The 23,147-nt window shown below is 38.5% G+C and overlaps 1 protein-coding gene across 3 annotated transcripts in view; it reads left to right on the forward strand.

The window, feature by feature from the left end:
- JAKMIP1 (janus kinase and microtubule interacting protein 1) overlaps nucleotides 1-23,147 on the forward strand; it is a 249,801-nt gene that overhangs the window by 175,091 nt on the left and 51,563 nt on the right. For all 3 annotated transcript variants that reach the window (XM_055708107.1, XM_055708118.1, XM_055708114.1), the window contains exons 7-13: nucleotides 243-2,465; nucleotides 3,201-3,302; nucleotides 4,991-5,137; nucleotides 9,672-9,848; nucleotides 12,703-12,759; nucleotides 13,159-13,341; nucleotides 22,119-22,361. In XM_055708107.1, coding sequence (XP_055564082.1) covers nucleotides 243-2,465; nucleotides 3,201-3,302; nucleotides 4,991-5,137; nucleotides 9,672-9,848; nucleotides 12,703-12,759; nucleotides 13,159-13,341; nucleotides 22,119-22,361 — 3,132 coding nt within the window. The remainder of the gene's footprint in view (nucleotides 1-242; nucleotides 2,466-3,200; nucleotides 3,303-4,990; nucleotides 5,138-9,671; nucleotides 9,849-12,702; nucleotides 12,760-13,158; nucleotides 13,342-22,118; nucleotides 22,362-23,147) is intronic.

Raw genomic sequence — 23,147 nt, forward strand, 5'->3', positions numbered from 1 at the left:
TTTAAGATGAATACAGGTGTGCACTATGAAAATGGTTGAGTTATTTGTACCTTTTTGTATTGTTACTCTCTCTGCAAATCTTTAAATAATTTCAAAAAACTTTATATGGAAATATTTTTTTCTCATCTGTCTGTGATCAAGTATTTTATGGATGAAGTGAAAAATGAATCAAGATTAACAACATAGAGTGCTGTTTCTTGACTTATATTCTTCAGTTTGAAAAAATTTTTTGCTGTTACCAGGTCACCCTTGGAACAAAGAGGGCAGGTACTCTAGAAGATGGTTTCACTTTGTTCAGATGTACCCCAAGTTATTGTGCAGCAAGACAGCTTCCCCCTTGCTCTGAGGAGTTAACTAATGATGAGACAAGTAAGGGAAACAAAGACAAAGAAAAATTTTTTCTCTTGAAGGAACAAGCTGTAAATCTACCTGTAAAGATGTTCCCTGTTTCTGTGGTTGACACTCTGATGGGGAAGAGGAGGCTCCAGCTTACCTTGTTAGAACCTGAAAGCTACCACGTATCAGCTGGCACCACTGTGAAGAGCGTGAGGAGTTTGGGTTTCTGTGAGGCAAATACCCATCTTGGCTCTGAAAGACTCTGCCTTGTTGCAGAAGGAAGATTTTCTGACAAAGCTTCTGCACTTCTTTGTGGAAAGATGCCTTGCATTGTGACTGAAATTTTTGCATCATCTCTAGAAAAATACAATATGGAAAAACATTGGGAAGGCAAGCAAATTCTGCCAAAAAGCATAAGTGAAAATAAATGTCTGGATAAAGTTGTTGATCATGGAAATTATCACCAAAAAAACTTTAGAGGGAGAGTTAAAGCAGAAGAAATACAGAACAAGGAAGCCCAACCACAACAGGAGATATGTCTTCCTGAGGAAAGTTCAGGGGGTTTAAAGAAAACTGAATTAATCAGGCCTAGGAAGCAAGGAATGGAAGCCAAAGACAGCCTAGGTAGCCCACAGGATGTCCGAAATGTATCTGTTGATTTTAAAGACTTAAAGAAGTACTTTGAAGGGAGCGCTGAACTAATGGAGAAGCAAGGAAACCTCTCAAAAATCTGCATCTCTGATGTGAATAGGGTATATAATGGAGAAGGCATAATCCAAGTGGAGGAGAAAGGAGAGCAAACTCAGAAACCAGCTCACCAAACAAACCCTTCCAACAGTATTGGCCTGGAAGAAAAGAAAGACCAGACTCGGAAATTGTGTGAACCAAAGAAGAATTTCTCATGTCAAAAAATAGCTGCTGAAAACATGCAACATGCATACTCCCAGAAATTTTTTTGGTCAGAAGAGAGATGTCTGCTAAATATACTGTCTGCTGTGCAGGACGGGGCTGTGTGCTTAAGCAAACTCTTCCGGCAAGGGAGCAATTCTTATGAATGTCTGTCTCATCTTCATCTCTCACCACTGGAAGCTGGTAGTGAACGTCATGTGAAAATATATGCGCTGGAAAAAGTGGTGGCTGTGTGTTTTCAGAGGATATTTCTACTGATGGAAGAGAATGAAAATTATTCAAAAAAAGTCTGTATATTACAACAGGAGAATGAGAAATATGCCCAGATGATGTGTGCACTGGAAGAGGAAATGGATGCATATTTTCAATACATTTTAGCGGTAGATGAAGCTAACATTGTTTCATTCCAAAACTTACTTAATGAGAAAGAAGTTGCTGGTGGATGTTATATTAACTTATCAGAAGAAAACACCATGAGCCCAAGAACATTTTTTGTTGAAACTTCTAAGAACCTCTCATATGTTGAAGAAAGAAACGGGAATTCTGAAAAAGATTCATTGACAATTGCATCAAATAAACTTCCCAGGAGCGTTTTATCCCTGGACGGAAGGAACGTGAGATCTTTCCAGCTGCTTTCTGTCCTGAAAGAAGAAAGAAGCAGATGCTTCAAAGAAATAGCTAAATTATTGCAAGACAAGGAGAACTATGTAGCAAAATATAATGAATTAATACAGGAGAGAGAGAGGAATTTACAAAGAATATCTCTCTCAGAAGGTGAAAAAGAAACTTTATTGGGATGTTTGGCAGAGGTGAAGTGTGAACAAGACAAATACAGGGCCTTGGTTTCAGAACTTCAGGAATGCAAAAACAGCTGTTATCAAACTATTTCTGATTTACAGGAGGAAAAATGTGTACTAAAAAGAGAAATAGACAGAATAAAGAAAGAAACTTCAGAACAGCTTGATGCATTTCAGAAAGCAAATGCAAAATTTATTTTAGAAAATAACAAATTGAAAGAATTAATGTCTTCTTTGGGTTTCAGCTATGAAGAGCTGAGAAAAGATACAAGTTTGGGAGCAAAGGAAAAGATAGTAAAACTAGAAGAAAGTCAACAACATGGTCTTAAGCCAAAGAAAGTTGAAACAACATGTAGTGTAACTCAGACTGGAGAAGGAGGAGTTCTGGTTATAGAGCCCTCAAACTATCTTCCTGGAAAAGAGGTAAATAATAACAATGAGGAATGTTATCAAGCAGGATTTTCTACAGAGAGGAGTTGTTGTAAATGTCATTTGGAGGGAAAAGCTAAATTAACTTTGTAATACAAAAAATGTTGTACTCTCCTATGTGTCAGAGATCTGAAGTGCTAAAGTTAACTTTGAATTAAAAGGCAAAATACCGGCGCTATTTTCTGAATGTTGTATTAGAGAATTTTAAAGTGATACAGAAAGCTACAAAGTTAAAAATAATATTTTAAAGAGTGCGTTGTTCAGGCATTTTAAAAATTATTTATCTTATTGCAAGAGTAAAAGCTTCTGGTAGAGCAAACTAATTCCCACAAACTTTTGTTATAATGGTGAAGTATTCAGGGTTGTGAAACAATCATGTCTTATTGAAAAGTATGCACGTGTTCACTTACTAACTTTTATTCTGCTAGAGTCTATTTTTTTTCCTGTTTTGATTTTTATGAAACATATACCTAAAGAAAGGACCTTTACTTACAGTGGATTTCTCATCCATTTTTCCTCTAGTCATGAATTTTTGTGGAGATTACTACATTCTCATAAAATCAGAATTACTACTTCAGCTGAGAATAATCAACAGGGAAAGATTTATCTCTAATATCTTGATTTTATGCAAGTGTTTTTAGTAATGCAGAAGGAAACCATATATTGTTCGGTAAAATCCTGTGTGCCACGTGGTATGAGAGGAATCACGTCTTTCTGTTGTGTATCCAGGGCAGCATGTTTGAAAGCTACAGTGTGATGAAAGACCAAGTCGAAAAGGCAAAAGGGGAACTAAAAATGCAGCAAAAGGAATTAGAAAAATCAAAAAAAGAGGTAACCTCCTGCTCTTATGTATTTCTAAGGAGCAAATTTGTTTTATTTCTTGTTTCCTTATGTGGCTGTTCTTCCTGCCAGGATTTAACACTGTAACAAAACAGAGAAGCCTCTGATCTGCCGAACCAAAACGTACCTTTTTGATCTTTCAGTTCAATGATGAATTGCACAATCATTCATGGTTGGCCAGAACTTCAAGTGAGGCTGCATTCCTCTGGCGCAATTTGACAGAGGCTGGGTGCTTAATAAGGACACATAGAACAAACTCTCTGCACAAGGAGGAGGAGAAGGCAGCAGAAGCACTGAGGATTGCAGCAAACCTGAATTCAAAGTAGTTTTTGAATGAGAGGGAAAATGATGTAAAATCTGACACTGTTGAGGGATCCCGCTATATCCAGTGTTGGTGCAGGGCACGCACACTGCCCCTTCTTTTGACATATATGTAGTAAACACAAAGTCCAACACCACCTACATGGAGACTTGTGTGGATGTCTAGTTCTGTGCTGTGTAAAGTAAATCTGCAGTTTTAATACCAACCGAGGAAGTTTTTAGCGTTCTGCCTTTCCAAATGCAGTACTTTTTCACATTCCCACTTTTTATTGAACAACCTCCACTCTATGCTTATCTAAGCAGAATGCATTGCTTTTATGGCAAGTGTATATTTATGGGGCCGTCTCATGCAATGGCAGGCATTGCTCAGGCTCTCTGTGGAAAAACCACTGGCAGTAACAAGTGTGTTAAGTATGCAGAAGAGCAGTAGGATGATATATGGTGGGTGTACAAAATTATTGTCCTTTGAGAGCTGCTTTATAAGACTTCCCAGATTTCAGGTGAGGCAACTGGAATGAAGGGATGGATTTGGATGAGTGATGGATGGTTGTGTAAGAACTGCTGAGCTTGTAAGCTGAACATGAAGAGACCAATTATTTTTTATTTATTTTTAAAAAATCTAATTAACTTGGATGCTTCTAGTCCTTTTGTGTTTTACAAGGAAGTTGTGTTACAATCCCTTCCTTAGTCTACTTAAAAGAATGAGAAGCCTTTGTTTTCGGAAGGGAGAAGAAATCATGTATCATATGAGGGAAGGAGCTTGCTGTCAGCTAGCTGATCTACCAAGTGGTTGGTTTGTGGGGGTTTTGTTGTTTGGTTGTTTGTTGGGTTTTTTTCAAAACTACAGTTAATAGGTGAAGAAAATGTGTCCTAGAGGAAGTCTAAAGGTGAACATATGGAAGGTTTTTTTTTTCCTTTGCAATTTTCTTTTTTGACATTATTCAGGAAGATTATTTTTCCCTTCTGGCTGATAAAATCTTACTTTCCATTTGCTCTGACGGCTTTCAGAGATGTAATCTCTAAAATTATGAGTACATTCACTGCTGCTTTTTTTAGCTTTATTTAGAATACTCAAGATACCTTCAACTTTAGAAATCAATTTTAAAATTAATCTATTTTTCCACATAGCTCTAGTTAGATATGTTTCTATAGGACTTACTTTAAGGGTCTTACACATTTCTTAAAATCAGACTGTAGTGTATTGTGTAATTCCATTTATTTTAATCAATGTACAACAACTTGAACCTTGTGATGTAGGGCTCAAACTCAAGTCTGTGGTTGTTAGCCGGTATTGAAAAATGATACCACTGCTAGACTAATTATACTCAGTAATTTTGCATTTTTATTTTTCCCATTAGGCTCAGAAGTGGTACAGAGAACTTGGCTTTGCTGAAACAAGGTACGAAGAAATCAAAATCCGTTTGACACAGGCTCTCTCAGAATTAGACCATCTTAAACAAGAAGTTGGGGAAAAAATGCTTGGAAAGCAGAACTGGAAATTAATGGTATGTATGCAAGTGGAATGAAGAAATGCATATTCTTTGGGAGGGAGTGTTTTGATGCGGAGACACCCGTTATTGTTATTGGTAATAGAGCTGAAGCAAGTATAGAGCACGTAGAGCCACTGGAGCTATAAACTTGAAAGTGAGCAGATATTATGGAAGGCAGACCATCTGTCTACAGGATAGTCCAAAGTCTGGGCTCTGCATGGGCACTACAGCCACCTCCATCTTTTTTTAGGACCCTTGTCCTGCTCTCTTTAGCCAGAGTCATTTTCTGAGGCATGGATTTTCAGCTGGTTTTAATGAAAGGTGTTAGAGGAGTCTCCAGTGTTTCCAGTATTTGGCCTTTCTGCCTTCTGTCCCCGATTTTAGGTTTGGACAGGCAAAGTGAAGCTGTGGTGCCGGGCACTTTGTAAAGCAACTTCCATTCCCAGTAAGCAGGTGGTGTGGATTAATGGGGAGTCAAAGTCTGTAATCCACACATGTGGCCCAAGTATGCATCCCCCAAATCCATGAGATCTTTCTATCACATGAGGGAGAGAGAGAATCTTGTTGGGAAGTACCTATATCACCAACATTCTAGTTTTGCTATAAATGAAAGCATTTTGAATTTTCAGGTGGTTCTGTGTCTTGATAAAGTTTTTGTGTTTTCCACCAAAATTAGAGTGGTTTATGGGATGATTTTTAATTATTGAATACTCCCCTGGAAGCTGCTTTTATAAAGACTTTTCAGCTGGCCCTGAAATTATTTCTGTCCTCCGTAGCAGGAAAACTGCCAAGAAGAAACATGCAACCTTTACTAGCTGGAAAAGCAATTTTGTAGCAACCTACAATATATGCAAATTCAGTTTGAACAGGTTAGATACACGCATGGCTTTGGAAGAAGATAAAAACAAATTCTGGAAAATGTAAAGATTCTGATCTCAGTTCAGTTTCTTAAATGTCACTGTTCATCCCATTCATTGGCCACCCACCTGCAAGTCCTAAGCAGTTATTTCATATTAGCTTGTACAACATACATGGCACTATTTGCTGATGTTTAGAAAACTGGGTTCTGACTGTTAAGTGAAAACGAAGCACAGATTTTTCATATAATTATGAGGTATTGGCATGTAACATCTTAAAACAACGAAATCTATTTCAAGTAAGAAGAAACTCCCAAATTGTTTGAAAATAAACAGAAGTGTATCATAATGTTTTGTTTAAGCTAACACTTAAGCTTTTGGGGGCATTTTTGGGCAATGGACATTTAACCCTTTTGTTTGAGGACAGTCTGGAGCAATTAATGCTTATTTTATTGGCCACTGAATTAAAATGTTAATTATTTCTATGACTGACATGGGAATAAAATTTGTCAACCTTGACAATGTTTTTACAGTGGAAAAAGTGCAGGTCATCCTTTGTTCTGAGAACAAAACAAAACCAAACCAACTTTTAAATCACTCCAATAGCTAAATTTTCATGTTTGTGTTTATCGATCAGTAGTACATATTTATGCAATATTGCAATGTTGTTTGATTTTTATCTGACTTCATCTGATTTAACTACTTGTTGTAGGGTTAATATCAAATTGTTGAATGCACGTCTCATTCCAGGGTCAAAGATGCAGTATATGTACATCACAGAACTGGATTTATCCTTCAGTTGCACTATTTGATGGCACAAATAATTGTCTGCATGACTCAAGTCTGTTACGTCTTGACCAAGGGATATTGATTTCATTGGCACAATTAAGCAAATAGTACAGATAGAAAATAGGGTAGAGGTATTTTAACAAAGGTTCTGAATTTATTTCAATAATTCTCTTTTAAAATAAACTTTTTAATATACACCAAGCTGCTAGTAGTGGGTTTGTGACTATTATCATAGGAAAATATGACCTAAGTTTTTCTAGATTGAAAAAGGGATAACTTTTTGGCACAATGATTGTAATGATCTAGTTCTTTAGCATTTTTTTCCTGAGAGCAGTTCTGTAGACTGGTGATCCTGTTCTTACTTTCAGTTAGTTGCCACCCTTGTCCAAAAGCACTTTTCATCCCACAAAGTTATTAATAAACTGATATAATAAGTCACAATAATTTATGTTTTTTCCTATTCTAAATTTAATTTTCTGGAAGAACTGTGGCTGCAATACTTGAAAGGCATGAAGATGTTAGCACCCTGGACCTAGAACCCAAGGCTGGGAGGTTTTTAAGATATGGTGTGTTTTGAGCATGTCTTTTAGGACTTTGTACATATCTTATGTTCTACAGGTCCCAATGCCCACGGATCCTAGTCCTCAGCTAAGACTCCAAAAGGCTGTCATGATATTGTTCCCTGCAAGTAAAAGACAGCCAAGATAATACGCTCCAAGGTTACTGCCAGGACTCTTTGTTTCAGTGGTGATGCTAACAGTGGAAATACCATTTAGCATTAGAATATTTGGGGAAATTTTCCAGGATGTTGAAGTGGCCTTCTGAACCATGGTGCTGTGTTAGAAGATAGGAGAAATATGTGGGTGAGTAGGCATGGAGCAGGGTGCCATTTACAGCTTTGGAAATGAATGCAAGCATATTGCATTAAATGCACACAGTAAATAAGGTGTCAGGCTTCCCCAGTGAACTCCTGACTCCTGTCATGGCCTGTAGCCAAAAAGTTGTATTCAGTTTCATTTTCCCATTGACTTTTCAGACAAGCACAGCACACACAAGGAGAGGAAGGTTTTATTTTTATTTTTAATGCTTAGCCACCAAATTCAAAGACTAGAGATCTTGCCAGTTTGTAAAGGAATGCAGAGTGTTAAATGCTACGTTTTGAGCTGAGTTATCCTTTAGCTATTTCCCGGCCTTAGCTGCTGGGTCCTTCACCCTTCTGGAGCTTGACTACACAACCCATGGTTACTGTTAGCTGGGACGTCTGACACTGATCATAAATAAACCTTGTATGTCTCATTTGTGCTTTGAAACTACAGAAAATTGCTAGTAGGTCAGTGAAATGCAAAAGGAAAGACAGAACTCTGTCTTTAATCAAGCAAATTTTTTTATTTCCCCACCTCTTTTTCCATTAAGCATCTTCAGTTTGGGAGTGTTACTAGTTTTTATTTAACATATTTGTGTGGGAAAGAAGATGATGAGGAAAATACCGTGTCTCAGACTCATCCTCAGGCTCTTGTCACCGCAACCCTGGTCTAATCAATCTTGATCTGTCCAACAGTTGCTATTGTTCTTTTCTCTTAACACAAGAGGGAGCCAAAAAGTTTGGTACCAAGCACGCACAACTTGCCTGAACGCTGTTCATAGAGGAAGTGCTTCATTAGGAAGAACAGTTCGAAAATGTCATATTTCTGGTTTTACCTGTGTTGCAGTGGTGTGTTGCAGGCAGAGTGATGCGATCTATCACTTCAGTTTGCTGTTTTCTGCGAATAGTGCCTTCAGTATGTTGTAGTCACCAAGGGTGTCAAAGTTGGAAAGGCATCCAGACAGTGAGGGAAAATTTAACTGTGGTGTGGTACATCGCGGCTAAGTGTTTGCTCTTCTCTTGGTTTTATCAATGTTAGTAGCCATTAAAATCAAACCCTCTTCCGGCATGCTTTGTCAGAAGGTTATATGGTTTTACCACAATATATCATAGGTCTGACTAGAATTTTTAGCTTAATCACTGAAATGCTTAATTTTTTAGACTTGCTTATGTAACGTGTTATCAGACATCTTGAGCAGCTGTGTGTAACAATTCAATATTTTTTTAATCTAAGTGCGCTATAGCATAAATATCTTTCACAAGACTTTCTTTACCCTCAGATTTTCCTCATCCTTAATCTACATGCTTAATCTGACAGTGTCACTTCTAGGAGCTGACCTTATGATATTGACTATCAAACTAAAGCTCTCACTAATTCTTCTAATCTAAGTGCATGAAACTGAAAAAAAAATTGCAGAGTAGGGGAGGAGGAGTTAAATTCAGAAGCTCCTCCTTCCACTTGTTCTGTACCACTATTACTACATTTTAATGTAATATTTTTAATATATATTTTTGAGATTTATACTTATCTGATTAGTTTTATTAATGTGCTTCCCAAACAGAAGTATAACTTGGAGAGTTGAATCTGCTTTCTGAGATATATATGTGTAGAAAAAGAAGGGATGTCTTAGACGGCAGTTGGAGCAGGAGACTGGAGACTTTTGACTTCTGTTCTTGCTCACTGTGTGACCATAGGTTGGTCACTTATCTGTCTGCGCACCAGTTTCCCCAGATATTAAATTATTATAATACCATACTTGCCTTGAAGGAGTGTTGTGAAATCTCAGTCCTATACCTGCTCTCTCAGGTCTGCTCATCTCAGAGGGGATCAAGAACTCCTTGCTCATAAACAATTTAAGGTTAGTGCAAGACATTAGTGCCAAGGTTTGAAGTCATACGGTTTATATCAGCTTAAATATTTTTTGACATTCAAGGTATGTATACATGTATTGATTGAGAAGTTTTGGGGTCTAAAACGTGATTGAGAATATTTTTATTATTTTATACATCTAATTTGAAAATCTGTGTATTTGCTCTGTAGCCTGTGTACACTGTGGAAGATGCCCATGAAACAGAGGAAAATAAAACAGCCAGTAAGAGATTACAGCAGCAAGTGCTGACCTTGAAAGCCCAGCTCAGGGACCAGGCTGCATTACAAAATCAGTTTCGTGACTTGCAGAATGAAGTGGAACTCCTTCAGGCTCAGTTGGTTGAAAAGGTAAGCTTTTCATCAATAATCATAAAGCTGTTTTCTGCATGTTTAAAAGGGTGGACAAATGTGAGCTTAGACTTCAGATTCTACATCTTTGTTCTCAAAGGAGAGAACCAAAACTGTTGTCTTTCCTGGGAATGAGTCTGAGGGTTTCCAGGCATATAAAAGTACCCCTGACTTCAGAGAAATATGGAAAGGATGTAAAATGCCTGGGTGGTGAATGTTCCAGAAAGATGATAGACTATAATAAAAGTTGCCACCGGTCTCTGCTATAAATCCCCAGAGTGTAATGCAAGCAAAGTGGTGCTGAAATTCTTTACTGAGCTACCTCCTTGGCTTAAATTGTCAGAATATTTAACATTCCTTACTCTCTTGTTACACCATATCAGATTAGGAAACACAGTGAGCTAGTGGTAGAATTTTGACAGATTTTTCTAACCTTTTTTTTTTTTTTTTTTTTAATCCAGCTGCTAGGGCTACATATTAAGAGTTTCATTCACGCATATTTAGTTAGGAGTGTGGTTTGTATTTTTATTAATTGACACAGTTGTCCTGGTGAAAACTCCCCATGTATGCACAGGTATATTTACACAAGCAGTTTTTACACTTGTGCAATACTTCACCTGGCAAATTAAAGCAGGTGCAGACATTAATATTTGCAAAGCTACTGCCTCATGTGACAGCAAAGCTACTGCTGTCAATGTGACTGTGACTGCTGAACTCTTAGGTGGCAACAAATTCCTGCTACAACTTTTTCCCCTTAGTTTTTGTTTCTTATGTCTTTGGAAACTATTTCACAAACAGGGATGATAGTTACCATGCGAGCCAAATTAGAGTTGCCCATCATACTCTGAAACTAGTAAATGGCATTTTCTCAATAGTATTCTTCACACCCTGACACATGTAGAACATGCTTCTCCTCTGTGATTCCTCTGAAACACAAGATTATTTTCTTCTCCCTACTGGGTGCGAGTTTCATCCTACTCCCTGCACAGTAAACCCACCTGTTCTACAGTTAGGGGTTTATCTGGGGTTGGTTTGTTTGTTTGTTGGTTTTGGTTTTGTTTGTTTGGCTTTTTTTCTAGCCTTGTCATGTGCTGTGATTTGCTTTAAACCAGTGCGGTACAGAGGATTAGTGGCTCCTCTCAGGTATTGATTAGGATGCCTTTTAGCAGGATAGTGGTGGTAAAATGAAATTGTTCTGTGGTGTCTGTAGTGATGGATGGTGCATATCTGATGGTAGGTAAGTAAAGGGTGAGACATGCTATCCATATAAATAAGCAACTTCTAATTCCTGTAGTGCATTGGTGAATTGTTTTGCTCCATGCCTTATCAAGAAATGAGTGTCACCAGTGCAGGGACATACTGCCAGCTTTTCTTTGTTCCCCCAGTGCTAGTGCAATGCAAAAACATGTCTCTCCTGTCCTATCTACACTGTTTCTTCCCAAACCCACAATTTATTACCTGACTATTGCAATTTAACCCCAGCCAGCAACTAAGTACCATGCAGCCACTCGCTCACTCCACTCCCCATCCCATGGGATAGGAAGGAGAATCACAAAAAGGTGAAACCTGTGGGCTGAGATAAGAGCAGTTTAGTAACTGAAACAAAGTCATAGCAATAACAACAATAATAATTGTAATGAAAAGGAAAGGGAGAGAGAGGAATAAAACCCAAGGGAAAAAAACCCAAGTGACGCACAATACAGTCGCTCACCACCTGCTGACGGATGCCCAGCCAGTCCCCGAGCAGTGATCGGCCAACCCCAGCCAACTCCCCTGGGTTTACATGCTGAGCATGACATCCCATTGTATGGAATATCCCTTTGGCCAGTTCAAGTTGGCTGTCCTGGCTCTGCTCCCTCCTGGCTTCTTGTGCACCTGCTCACTGGCAGACCGTGGGGCACTGAAAAGTCCTTGACTTAGAGTAAGCACTACATGGCAACAGCTAAAACATCAGTGTGTTATCAACATAATTTTCATACTAAATTGCAAACACAGCACCGTACCAGCTACTAAGAAGAGAATTACTCTATCCCAGCCAAAACCAGGACACTGAGCACCATGCGACCTCTTTCAGCATAACCGAATTCTCATAATGGGAGTCTTTTTCTGATGCATGTAATACATTTACTGTAGGATTTATAGAAATACAAATTGTCAAGCAAAATGAATGCAAAGGAATCTGTATATAATTGCGAAATAATACTGTATTGATTCATAATAAAAATGGATTTTACCTGGCAGGATACTGTATTTTTTTCTGCATAATCAGAAAGCAGGTTCCCCATGAATAATAAACATCTTGATCGTAAGGTGAAGCCTAGGTCATCTGGCTCACCCTGGCTCACCTCCTAATAAGGGACATGCATGAGCTGTGTCAGAGTAGAAGGTTGTTGATGTTCGCATTTTAGAGCCTGCTGAGGGATAGACATGCAGAAAATCCCTCCCTGTTTCTCTCACTCTTCAACATCATATAGATAAGAAAAGGGAAAACTTTCCCCAGAAGAGTGTTCGGGAAGACTCACAGAGTGGAAAGGAACATGAGTGCATAATGAAGGCTAGCAAGTCTTCAATGTGATGCTGCTTTGAGGAAATAACCCCACTGATACAGGGCTCCATCTAAAAACATCCAAAAGCCTTTGGTACTACAGAAGACCAACATCAATGCTGGCTGGGCAGTGTTTGTGTGCCAGGGTCTATCCCCAACACTGCTTCATCTTGTTTGGGTTACAGGGTCACAAAGATATGCAAAGTCTACCCTTTGGAAGCCAGGTCTAAAACAAATATCGACACACTGCTACAGTATTTTAAAGTGAGTCTCGAATAAATTAATGCAGAATGTTTTTCAATCTTTCAGGAAAAAGAACTTCAGAAGAGAAAGTCTGAAATGAAGTTGGCACTAGCTCCACTGAAGGTACCGTATTTTCCTGAAAGCAGTGCAGGACCTACGCAGAGGTGTACCCCTTTGCTTACAGGCTTTGGTGCATGTGCCTGCCTTATGCAGCTGCCCCTGACTTAGCCCTAAAGATGCTGGGCATTGGGCTTATAGGCAAGGGCTTGCTGACTTTATTGCTACGGGATACTCTTCAGCCCAAAGGAGAACCTTGCACATGGAAAGGAAACGTCTCTTTCCAATTTATCTGTGCATGCATATTGCTGTTGCAAGGTGCAGAGGCACCTAATAGCCTAGAAGCATAGGAATGCAATCTATAGCTTTGGGTCAAAACATGTGAAATTACAGATCAGACACAAAATATAATCTTGCAGTCTCAACAGGGAGTGAAAACAATGTATATATGTTCGTGCCATATAGGCTAAACTGGCTTCTCTCACACGCAAGTGCCAGGAAAGGAACAGCTTCATTAAAAGGTTGCATGGCGAATGTCACAGGCAAGGAATTATTAACTCTGCTTTTGATGAAGAGGTGAAAAACTTGGTGAATGACGTGGCCCTGGCCGAGTACACAGCCACCTTTACACCAGTGTGTGACCAAGAGGTAAGCGTTTGTACTTCCTTGTAGGATCCTTCTGTTTTCAGTACTGTATTAAGTCCATGATTTTTTTTAAGTGTTTAGTGAGACTCAGTATGTAGCTATAAAATATACTTCATTAATATATATATAAATATAAATATTGCTTCAGACAAGTTGGTAGAGTTGGCCATTTTACTGCTGTTCTTGTCAGGGTTTAAAACTTGAAGAGCTTATCACAAAGTATATCCGTGCTCCATGTAAAAAACACTTCCCTGATATTTTGACAAAGTGTCCTAGTGGATAATACAGTATATATTATTCAATTTCACTTCAAATATGAATTTTCCATTTTCTTCCTGCACAATGCATCGTCTCAAATTTCTGAAGAAATAATTTAAAAAAAAAGGTCTACAATGAAACATTTTAAGATTTAAGTCAACTCAGCGGACATTCATATTCAGAAGGGAGTGAGTTAATGTGTTTCGCTGGCAAGATGAAAGTAATTCTGGCGGGATACACTCTGCTTCATGCCTGGTTCTGTTCAGTGTTATCATTAACAGCTGGGATGCTGGGAATATACTTTGCTTTTTTTGAGTAACACCTGCTTGAAGACATTCTTAAGGACAGGAATCTGAATCCGGCAAGCTGGAGAAACAGGAATTTTCTTGCAATATTTCAGTAACCTTCAGACAAGCTCTTTTTATCCCTTGTTTTCTCTCTCTTATTTTAAACAAAGCCTATAAAAATACCCAAACAATATTTGGTAATGTTTGTGTCTACTATACTCAAGTATAGTTAAAAGGGAAGGAAGAAAAATATTTTGTGTTACACATTTGTAAAATATTGGGGAAGTGGCTGCCTGCCATGACAGGACACAGGACATAGATTCATACTATGTTTTGAACTTCAGCTCACACGATGCACTGCAAAATGAGTACATAAAAATAATTTATTTTTTAATGACACTGACATCTATTTTTCATCAGCAGAAGTAAAGGTGCACAGAATGGGCACATGGTGTAGTAAATCCACAGGATTATTTTTCTGATTATTTTACATTTTTACACACAGCGTGGTATTCTGTATCCCTCTGAAGCAGCTTATTCTTCTAGTGTTATTACGTGCCGCAAGCTACCACTCAGTCATACTTGTTTCTGTGGCAAGAAATAATTTAACGGCATGTTAAGGAAAAGGTAGATTCATCCCTAGTTGCAGGACAGAACAGGATTCTGTGTCTGGCTATGTCTTCTTGGAGTATGTCATCTGGGTCTCACCCAAGCTCACACTGAGAATGAATGCTTTATGTGACAGTAGTTAGTAACTCATCTGCCAGAAGGGAGACAATACCTCACTGCCTCCAGACACTTCCTCAGACATTGCTGTGATAAATGAGCATTAGTGTAAAGCTTCCCAATACAATAAATATCAAAATACTGTGCACACACACACTGTCTCCCTGAATGTCTAATTATCACAAAACCTAGCAGCTGCAGCAGGAGAGAATCTGTACTCTGATGGCCAGTGAATTCATTTGCAGTGTAGAATCCCCACATTCAATTCCCTGCTTCAAGAGATATTTAGCTATTCATACTAAGTGGGGCACAAACCCTTTCCCATAGTATCCAGCTCTGCAATGGCCAGAGGTCTCACTTAGGCTCAGGCACACTAGGATTCAAGCCTGGGTTGTTGGATCATGCAGAGAACAGACGGGTTCTTGCTGGGCACCTTGACACTGAGCTTCAGATCATTCTGGTCTGTGATAAGTACTGTGATAAGTAATTCCACGTGTAATAGGGGAAACCTTTCCTGCCAAGGCAGATCTGTATGTTCCTGTGAACAATTTAGGTTTCTGTGGATCACTTTTCCAGTGGAAAACATTTCAGTGAGAAAATGTCCAAGCATCATGACTCCTGATTTAATTAATAATGGTTACACTCAAGAAGAAGAGAGACCCTTTCATATTCATGTGGTACGTCATTTGGCTTTAAAAATCCTGCACTGAATTCTGTAGACATATGTTAGACTGAACTGACTTTTCATCTTTGAGGATTCATTTTTGCACTGCAACTCTTACTCTCACTGGAATTCACATCTAAAATTCCAGAGCTATGTCCCGCTTTTACTTATGTGAAACTCCTTTGAAAGCTTATTCCCTTCCTTCCACTCAGATTTTCATTTCTAAATCATTCCCAACATTTGAATGCTTCTAGGGAAAAACCTGGTAAAGTGAGGGGCTTTTTTTTGGCTTCCCCCCCTCCTTTTTAAATTAAAGATTTGCAATTGGCTTTATGAATTTCTGGACCCAGTGACAAATGGAAGCCTGTCACACACTGACAGCAGACCTACCTGCTTTGGCTTACTGATGAATTTCAGCTGAAAGTTTGCAGTGATGAATGACGGGCTGATCCAGGGCACTCTGAAAGGAAAGGGGACTCTGCATTCAGTTCAGTGCCTGGCCTTTTGTAGCTCTGTAGAAAACTTTGTGTCTGGTTCTCAGAAGAAAATATGTTTTTAAATTCTTTTAAGAACTCTTTTTTTTTTTTTTTTTTTTTTTATCTCAATATGGAATTACATGTATAATGGATAGATCTGCCTTAGTTGTGTGCTAGGAAGCTCCAGCTTCGGTGGAGGGCTTACAGGCATCAACAAGTTGCTCATGCTTAAAGACAAAAGTGAACTTCAGTTCTTTGCTCATTCAGGACACAACAGATGATTGATCATTCCCTTCTTTGTGTCAGAAATATTTTCTTCCTAATGTTCACCCCAATTAAAATACTAAAACATGAAGACAGTGTGATGCAAAACTAATCATCTTCAGAGCTTCTCTTCAGACCTCACTTTCAGCGTTTGAGACTGTTCTTGGACACAATAAATCACTTGTTGTCCTGATGGCTTTATTTTGCTCATTTGCACTAACTCAGGGCTTCAAATCAGTTCAGCTGAGCAGAGCAGCATGCATTTTGAGTTCTGTCATTCTTGATTATTTTCACAGCCCAGTGTTACATTCAAATGTTTCTGAGTGAGAAATAAAATTTACTTGAATCATGTAGTATCTCAAGATCTTGTTCCATCAGTGTGCTCTTCACTGAGGCCAGATATACACTAGAGTAATGTTTCAAAAAGAAAGTCAATTTTCCTTCTTTTAATATTCTTTCCAAGTCCATGTAAAGAAGACTAGATTTTTAATGACTTTTCCTCACCATAAAACTGAGCACTGTGAAGCTCTTTATTTGTAATTTGGTTGAATTGAATAATTTAGTATAATTTAATTTAATTTTAGCTTGTTTTATCCTAATAAACATATACAATTGCACAGAAGGAGTTTTATTTCAATTCTTTTTCATCCAGAGAAAAAAATCTATGTCACTGTAGTGAAAGCAAAAAGTGTGTGCAGGATGGTGAAGAAAAGCTGCCTCTCAATTTTGAGAAAAAATGGCCTTTTGGGGAGCCGTAGGAATGACGATGTATGTCTAACAATGGACTTGAAATCTTTGGAGACACTAAGAAGTTAATTTCCAGGACTTTGTGATATATTTTCCTTTAAAAAAAAAACAGAACTGAGAAACCATTGAAGCCCCTTGTAGTGGAGCAATAGTAAATTTGAGCAACTGAAATAATTAAAACCTTGTTTCATTTCGGTGTTTGGAAAATGAAAGGCATGTGTCTGAAGAGGACACGTCCCAGGGACAAAGGCTGCCACCAGTGGGTACACACGGCACTCGGCTCAGTGCCACAACTGGGATTCACAAGCCCAGTGTCAGAACGAAAATATGTGGTCAGTTTTGGCCTTTTGTCATATCTCATTTTAATCATCATTTCTTAAATGCTGATTTTATTTTATTTTTTTTTAATTGGAAAGGCCTTGGCCTTATCTTGCTTTACTTGCTGTTGTAGAATTAGTTCAAGGGCATTATTAACAGTTACTGCTTTTCTGCCTTTCCCAGTGGAAAGCACACAGGACAGCATTCATCAACTGATGTTAGACATTCATGTTCAATAAATGGCAAACAAAAAAGGGCTGAGACCGGGCTTTGCAACACCTGCTTTGGTTGTGTTGGTCAGTGGGAAGCAAAAGATGATGCTCCAGATAACTAATAGGAAGTGTGAAAGGGGAAGCTCCAGTTTTTTTCTGAATTTAGGTGTCTATTGCAGTTTAAGAAACAGGCTTTTCCCAGTTTGACTAGCTTGAGCATGAGGCTGTGTCCACGCTGCTTTTGATATATAAGAGAACCACACAGAGGAGCAAGTGAGCTTGGCTTGCCTTCACGTGGGCTCCTCCCAGCCAGGGCAGCTGTGCAGTATTTTGGGGGCTTTTCTCTCTCTTTTGGGGTGTGTGTGGAGAAATGGGCATGTGTTCAGTCCTTTCCCTCAAATGACTGAGCCAACAGTCTCTGTCTGATTGCTGATGGCTGTAATGGATAACACTGCTGTACTCAGGCACATCGATTTCTCTTGCACTGAAAGGCTTTGACTTGACATATTTTATATATTCTTTCCATAGTGGATCTGAAACTACTGCAACAACTTGCCCTCATTTCTCAGGGCTGAGAGGGAATTTGTGCAAGGAATATGGGGATAAATGGAAGTGGTTTTTACTGCTTTTCATGGAGTCATCTTAAACCTTATGGATGGAAAGCTCCAGGCATAGAATATGTCCAGTGTAGTGATTTATTTGTTTTACAGAATAGGCAATAAATTTGGAGAATAGTATAGATTAATCCTCTTTTGTGTCAGGGAATTTCTTCTGGGATACTTTTTGGTAGAACAATGTTTTGGGATTTTTTTTTATTATTATTTTTCTATTTCTACTCATTTCTCTGCAAGAAACCACTTACTGCTTTCCTGTGAATCACATTTCAAGGAAACAGGCCTGAAATAACATTCTGTGATGATCTCCTTGAAATGATTTGTGTGTGGCTGGTGAGATCAGAAGCTTTTCTGGCACTGAGGGTGGGATATGTTTCATGTTTGATGTCTGTACTTCAGACAATCACAGCCGTGGTAGTTTATCTATTTCTTTTCATAGTTAGTGGAGAGAAAGAGGAACTTACAAGGAAGCATCCTGCCCATTTTGCATATCTGCTTGAGATAAGGTGAGAAGAGTTGTACATTTTGGACTCGTTGTTTGCGAAGGGGACCAGGAGGACATATGCCTGGGTCAGATGAGTCCCCCCCTCAGAGGGGAGGATGAATTTACCTTTGAGTTTTCAGTCTTTTGGGGACCATGATGATCAAGACCAAGGAACCTTTCAAGACAAAATTTTTTGCAGGAAGAGGCTTCTTTTTCTGACTTTACAGAAAATGTGACTTGAAATGTTGGGATTCCAAGGAGAAGAAAGGGAGGAGATGGTGCTTCTTATTTGGTAATTTTTTTTAAGAAGGGTAAAAGTCATTGCTGAGAGATATGTTATTTTTGACCTTCAGACACATTACTAAAAATACTGAAGGATATAATATATGGATTAAAAACAGTTAATGGCAAGTTGGTCTTTCCAGTGAAAGAACTGATAAAGCTGTTCAATAATTATGTAAACAGCTGTTAGTACAGAGGGTACATACTCAAAGTTAGTGCCATTTTAAAGTAAAATTGGGTTTGGGTGACAAAAATTTAGATCTGTTTCCTGACTGCATACGTAATACAGATATTTTAACAGTGCTTTTTGCTCTAATTTGTGCATAACAGCATGCGTTTGTCTACAGCAGTAAATGCAAAGTAGAGTAACAGCCATGATGAAAAAAAGAAAAGCTTTAAAAAATAACCTTCCTTTATTTTTTGATAAATGTTATAATTTAGAATAAGATAAAACATGCAATTAAAAATATCCAGGTGAATTAAAACATTTTATTCTTATCTCTGGCACCACTGGGTTTTTTATTTTTGTTGGGGGGAGGTGATGTATTTTGGTTTTAATGTCAATCCCTTATAGAACCTGGCATTATGCAAGTTTTCACTTCTGAAGCTTTGGTGGAATACCACAGTGTTTTCATTTCTTCCTAGGTGGGGTCATTTGTGGGAACTTGAGAGGAAAGCAAAAATTATCAAAGGAAAACAGAATCAACAGAATCAATATTGTAAAAAAAAAAAAAAAAAAAAAAAAAGAAGACATTAATAGCCGGGGGTTGAGACAAAATGCAGGATTTTTGCTTAGCTACACCCACAGTGCTACAGAAAATATGATCTTTAGTGTTTCACAGTCTTATGAAACACTGAAGATGAGCCTTTTTGAGAGAATCATACCAATATTCAAATATAGCTCAGACCATACTGTGAAAGCTTCATCAGTGTAGTAGCAACTACATTTACCTACCTTTCTACTGAATTTCACTACTTTGGCTGCAGCAGAATTCATTAAACCCAAGAGCTAGAAGAGTGTGTGGGTTGAACAGTTGAAAGAAAGGCACGACCCTGCAAGGAGGTTATTTTTCTAGAAATGAAATGTGCCAGTGTCACAGTTTTGATTTGGTGCTGCAATTTCTCTAGTAGCTTTTCCAGCTCCCCAGTCTATGAGGGGGACAGTGATTTGCCTTTGCATGGGTCATTGAGCTCCAGAGCTGGTTCTGCTCCTGCTGACTTTCATCTCTCACCAGGGATGCCTCTAACTGTGCTTCCTGTAGTGAGGAAATTCTCATCAAATAATTTTAGAACCCATCTCTTTATGCCTTTAAAACGTTTCATGGATGCCCTCTGTAACCCCTCCGTTGCTTTCAGCCAGCTGGCATTTTTTAAGAGCGCCGGGCAGAGATCCTGCACTTATAACCTTGGTTAGAAACCAAGGACTTCTGAGGCTGCCTTTGGCTTCTGTGTTTGTAGGGGAACATCCAAATGCATAGCTTTCATTTTCCAGCTGATGATGCTGGGATATGAGCGGGTGTTTGTGCCGTCCTACCTAAATGAACACTGTATCCAGACAGTGGCACAGCCCCCTCTGTAATCAGTGTAGATGAAGTTAGTCTTTTAGGGAAGAGCAGCAATCCCAATTGTGCCCAGAGCTGGTCAGTATGACCAGTCCTTCAGTTCCTGGGTGTCACTGTCTTGCTCCCTAGCTCGTTGTTGAGCCCAAAGTAAGTGACCTAGGTGGCAGCTGCTCCTGGTGAGTGTCACAGCTGGCCAAACATGCCATATTTGCTGCTTCAACGGGACCAACGGGCAGAATTCAGCAGCATTGTTCCCTCCTCTCCTGGTGGGGAGCCAAGAGCAGAAGATAAAATGGTACAAAAGGCAGCATTCCCTGGGGGTGTTTGGATTCCTTAAGCAGTGTACCCTGGGGGAGGGTCTGTCCTGCAGCACACTGCATCCGGAGATGGACAGGCACAGCCCACCCTCCTGACCCCACGAGCTGAATACCAGGGTGCTGGTGTACTTCAGTATCGTAAGACACATACTTCAGGGAGCCCATGAGCTTTGAGGTTCAGTTTACTAACAGGAGATAAGACCAATGAGCTTTTCCAGGTCTGGGTGGCTTGTACTTGTCAACAGCTGGGATTCAGCATCACCTCAAAAGCTATGGGATGGTACGGCACCACTGATACCTATATGATTTAACCCTGATGCTGGAGCTGCTCTTAAGCTGCTTGCAAGCAGCATGTTTCTCATAAAGCTCCACAGTGATCACTCCTGCAGGACAGTCAAATTTCTTTTCCTGGCAATGGCAACAACTTACACACTGTCCATTCTTCTTCGTGCCATAATAGAATTATATTTTGATGCATGAGCTTGTCAATAAATACTCACCTATTTGTGGGGTCACATCACAGCAATCTTACACCACTGCAGCATTTTAAAATCCTTTGAATTATTTTATTTTTTTTTAAATGGACACAAATTATGTACCTAATGTTTGTTAAAGATGTGCAGAGCAAACCAAATTTTATATTAAGTAACTATTTCTGACCTGGCGTATTTATAGTATTAGCATTTTCGGAGCTTTTGCAAGAGGACTAATGGCCATGAGGTGATAACTCATAATCAAATGTATTAATTTTGGAAATAAATAAATAACTTTTAAAAACCCACAGACTGAAACTGTTGTTAACAGTCTCATATTTGTTTTTTCTGTGCAATAACAAGAAAAAACGTAACACTGATCCTGTAGTTTTAATAAATTTGCATTTGTAGATAAAATACCCCTGCCCTGTGATACTCATTTATGTTCAGGGAGATCTTTTCCTCCTTGCAGATGTTATGAAAAAGTGCGTAATTAAACAACTACCATTTCTCTCTAAGTTTGGCTTCATTTGAGTGAAGATATTCAAGAATAACATTTGTTCTGATGTTAAAGTTGATTTGGAGGTGAAATAAGATCAACTGAATTAATATTACTTTGGTTCAGAATAGGAGGGTCTGTGTAAAAGTTCATGCAGTTGAACTAATAGACTAAATCCATTCATCTTAACTTTCTTGAGCATTTCTAAGTAGACGAAGCTGAATTTCTTGTGTAGGATGGAGTGAGAGAATGTGTGTGAAAGAATTATGTTAGAAATTTTGAGATTCTTGAAGGGGAGACCTAGCACTAGGCAATTTTTAAAAATAGATTTTTTTTCTATTTTTTATCTGGGTTTTCTTAATATCCAGGTGCAAATACCAGCTCTAGTTGAAGCTTAGAGATTTTGTTTTGGAGAAGATTTGATGAATACAGGAGTCCTTTTTAGACAGATGCAGGAATGCTTCACATTTAAAATAATTGGTATATTATCTTTTTTCTTATTTTCATAAATGTAGTTTATTTACTTTTAATTTCTGTGAACAGCATTGGAAAACTTCATTTAGCTTGAATTTCTTGAAATGGTGTCTTCTCTTGCAGGTGCTGCCTTCTTCCACAGACCTTTCAGAGGCCAATGGGCAGCCAGAGGGTCATGAGACAAGCATCAAAGGGAACGGGATGACTGGGTCAATACCTGCAGACTCTCAGCAAAAGGTGGATAGCATCCATAGTTCTTGCATCACTCCAAACATGTATGCTGGTTCTCCTATCAAATTAACAAGCCCAGAGAGGATCATAGCCTTGCATCGAGAACTAAGGCAAAACCATCGCAAAAATTGCCAGGTCAGTAAAAATTTTCTCATAGTTTTTAGTTTAGTGAAATCTATTAATCTTGGCACACATTTTATAGATCACATAGGTATTTGAATGATTGCTTCCAGAGATGCACAGTTGATTGTTAGTTTAAACAAGCTAACGATGATCAATGCTTAATGTTTTTCATCATACATTTTTTTCCCCATTGTGTAGGAATGGCTTAGGGTTTGTAAAAATAATTAAAAGGTTATTAAGAAAGTGATTGGATGCTTAAAAAGAAAAAAAGTTGTTATGTTGCTCTTGTCCTACCTTTTTTCCTACAAGTCTTTTTTTTTTTTTCAGTGATCCAATTATTCCTATGCCCTGAAGCTCTTTATAGTAATTTCCATTAACTGCAGGAATCCTGTTAAGAACAGAGCTGATCAATTGCAATTGCATTTGTGACAGTCTGCTGCTAAACTAAACACACAGGAGATTTTACCCTCTCTGAGAGAACATAACCTCTCCATAACTATATGAAAACGAATTTCAAGTATGCAATTACTGGAGCCAGTTAACTAGAGTAGTTACAAATACTACTCTATTGAATTCCCTTTATAATCTTGGATTAAAATAAATGTAATAAAACAAGGAAAAGTGTAGTTTCTGGGTTTTGCATTAATAGTTGAAAAAATCATGCAAGACACTGAAATCTCCTCTTAGTTAAAAAATTTATTATACATTGAAATGGTGACTCAGAATTCTGATAGCATGTTAATTAGTCCAGGGGATATATGTGACATTCAAATCCAGTTTCCCAGTCATTTTCTCTAT

This window comes from Falco cherrug, chromosome 1 (genome assembly GCF_023634085.1).
Source record: "Falco cherrug isolate bFalChe1 chromosome 1, bFalChe1.pri, whole genome shotgun sequence".
NCBI lineage: Eukaryota > Metazoa > Chordata > Aves > Falconiformes > Falconidae > Falco > Falco cherrug.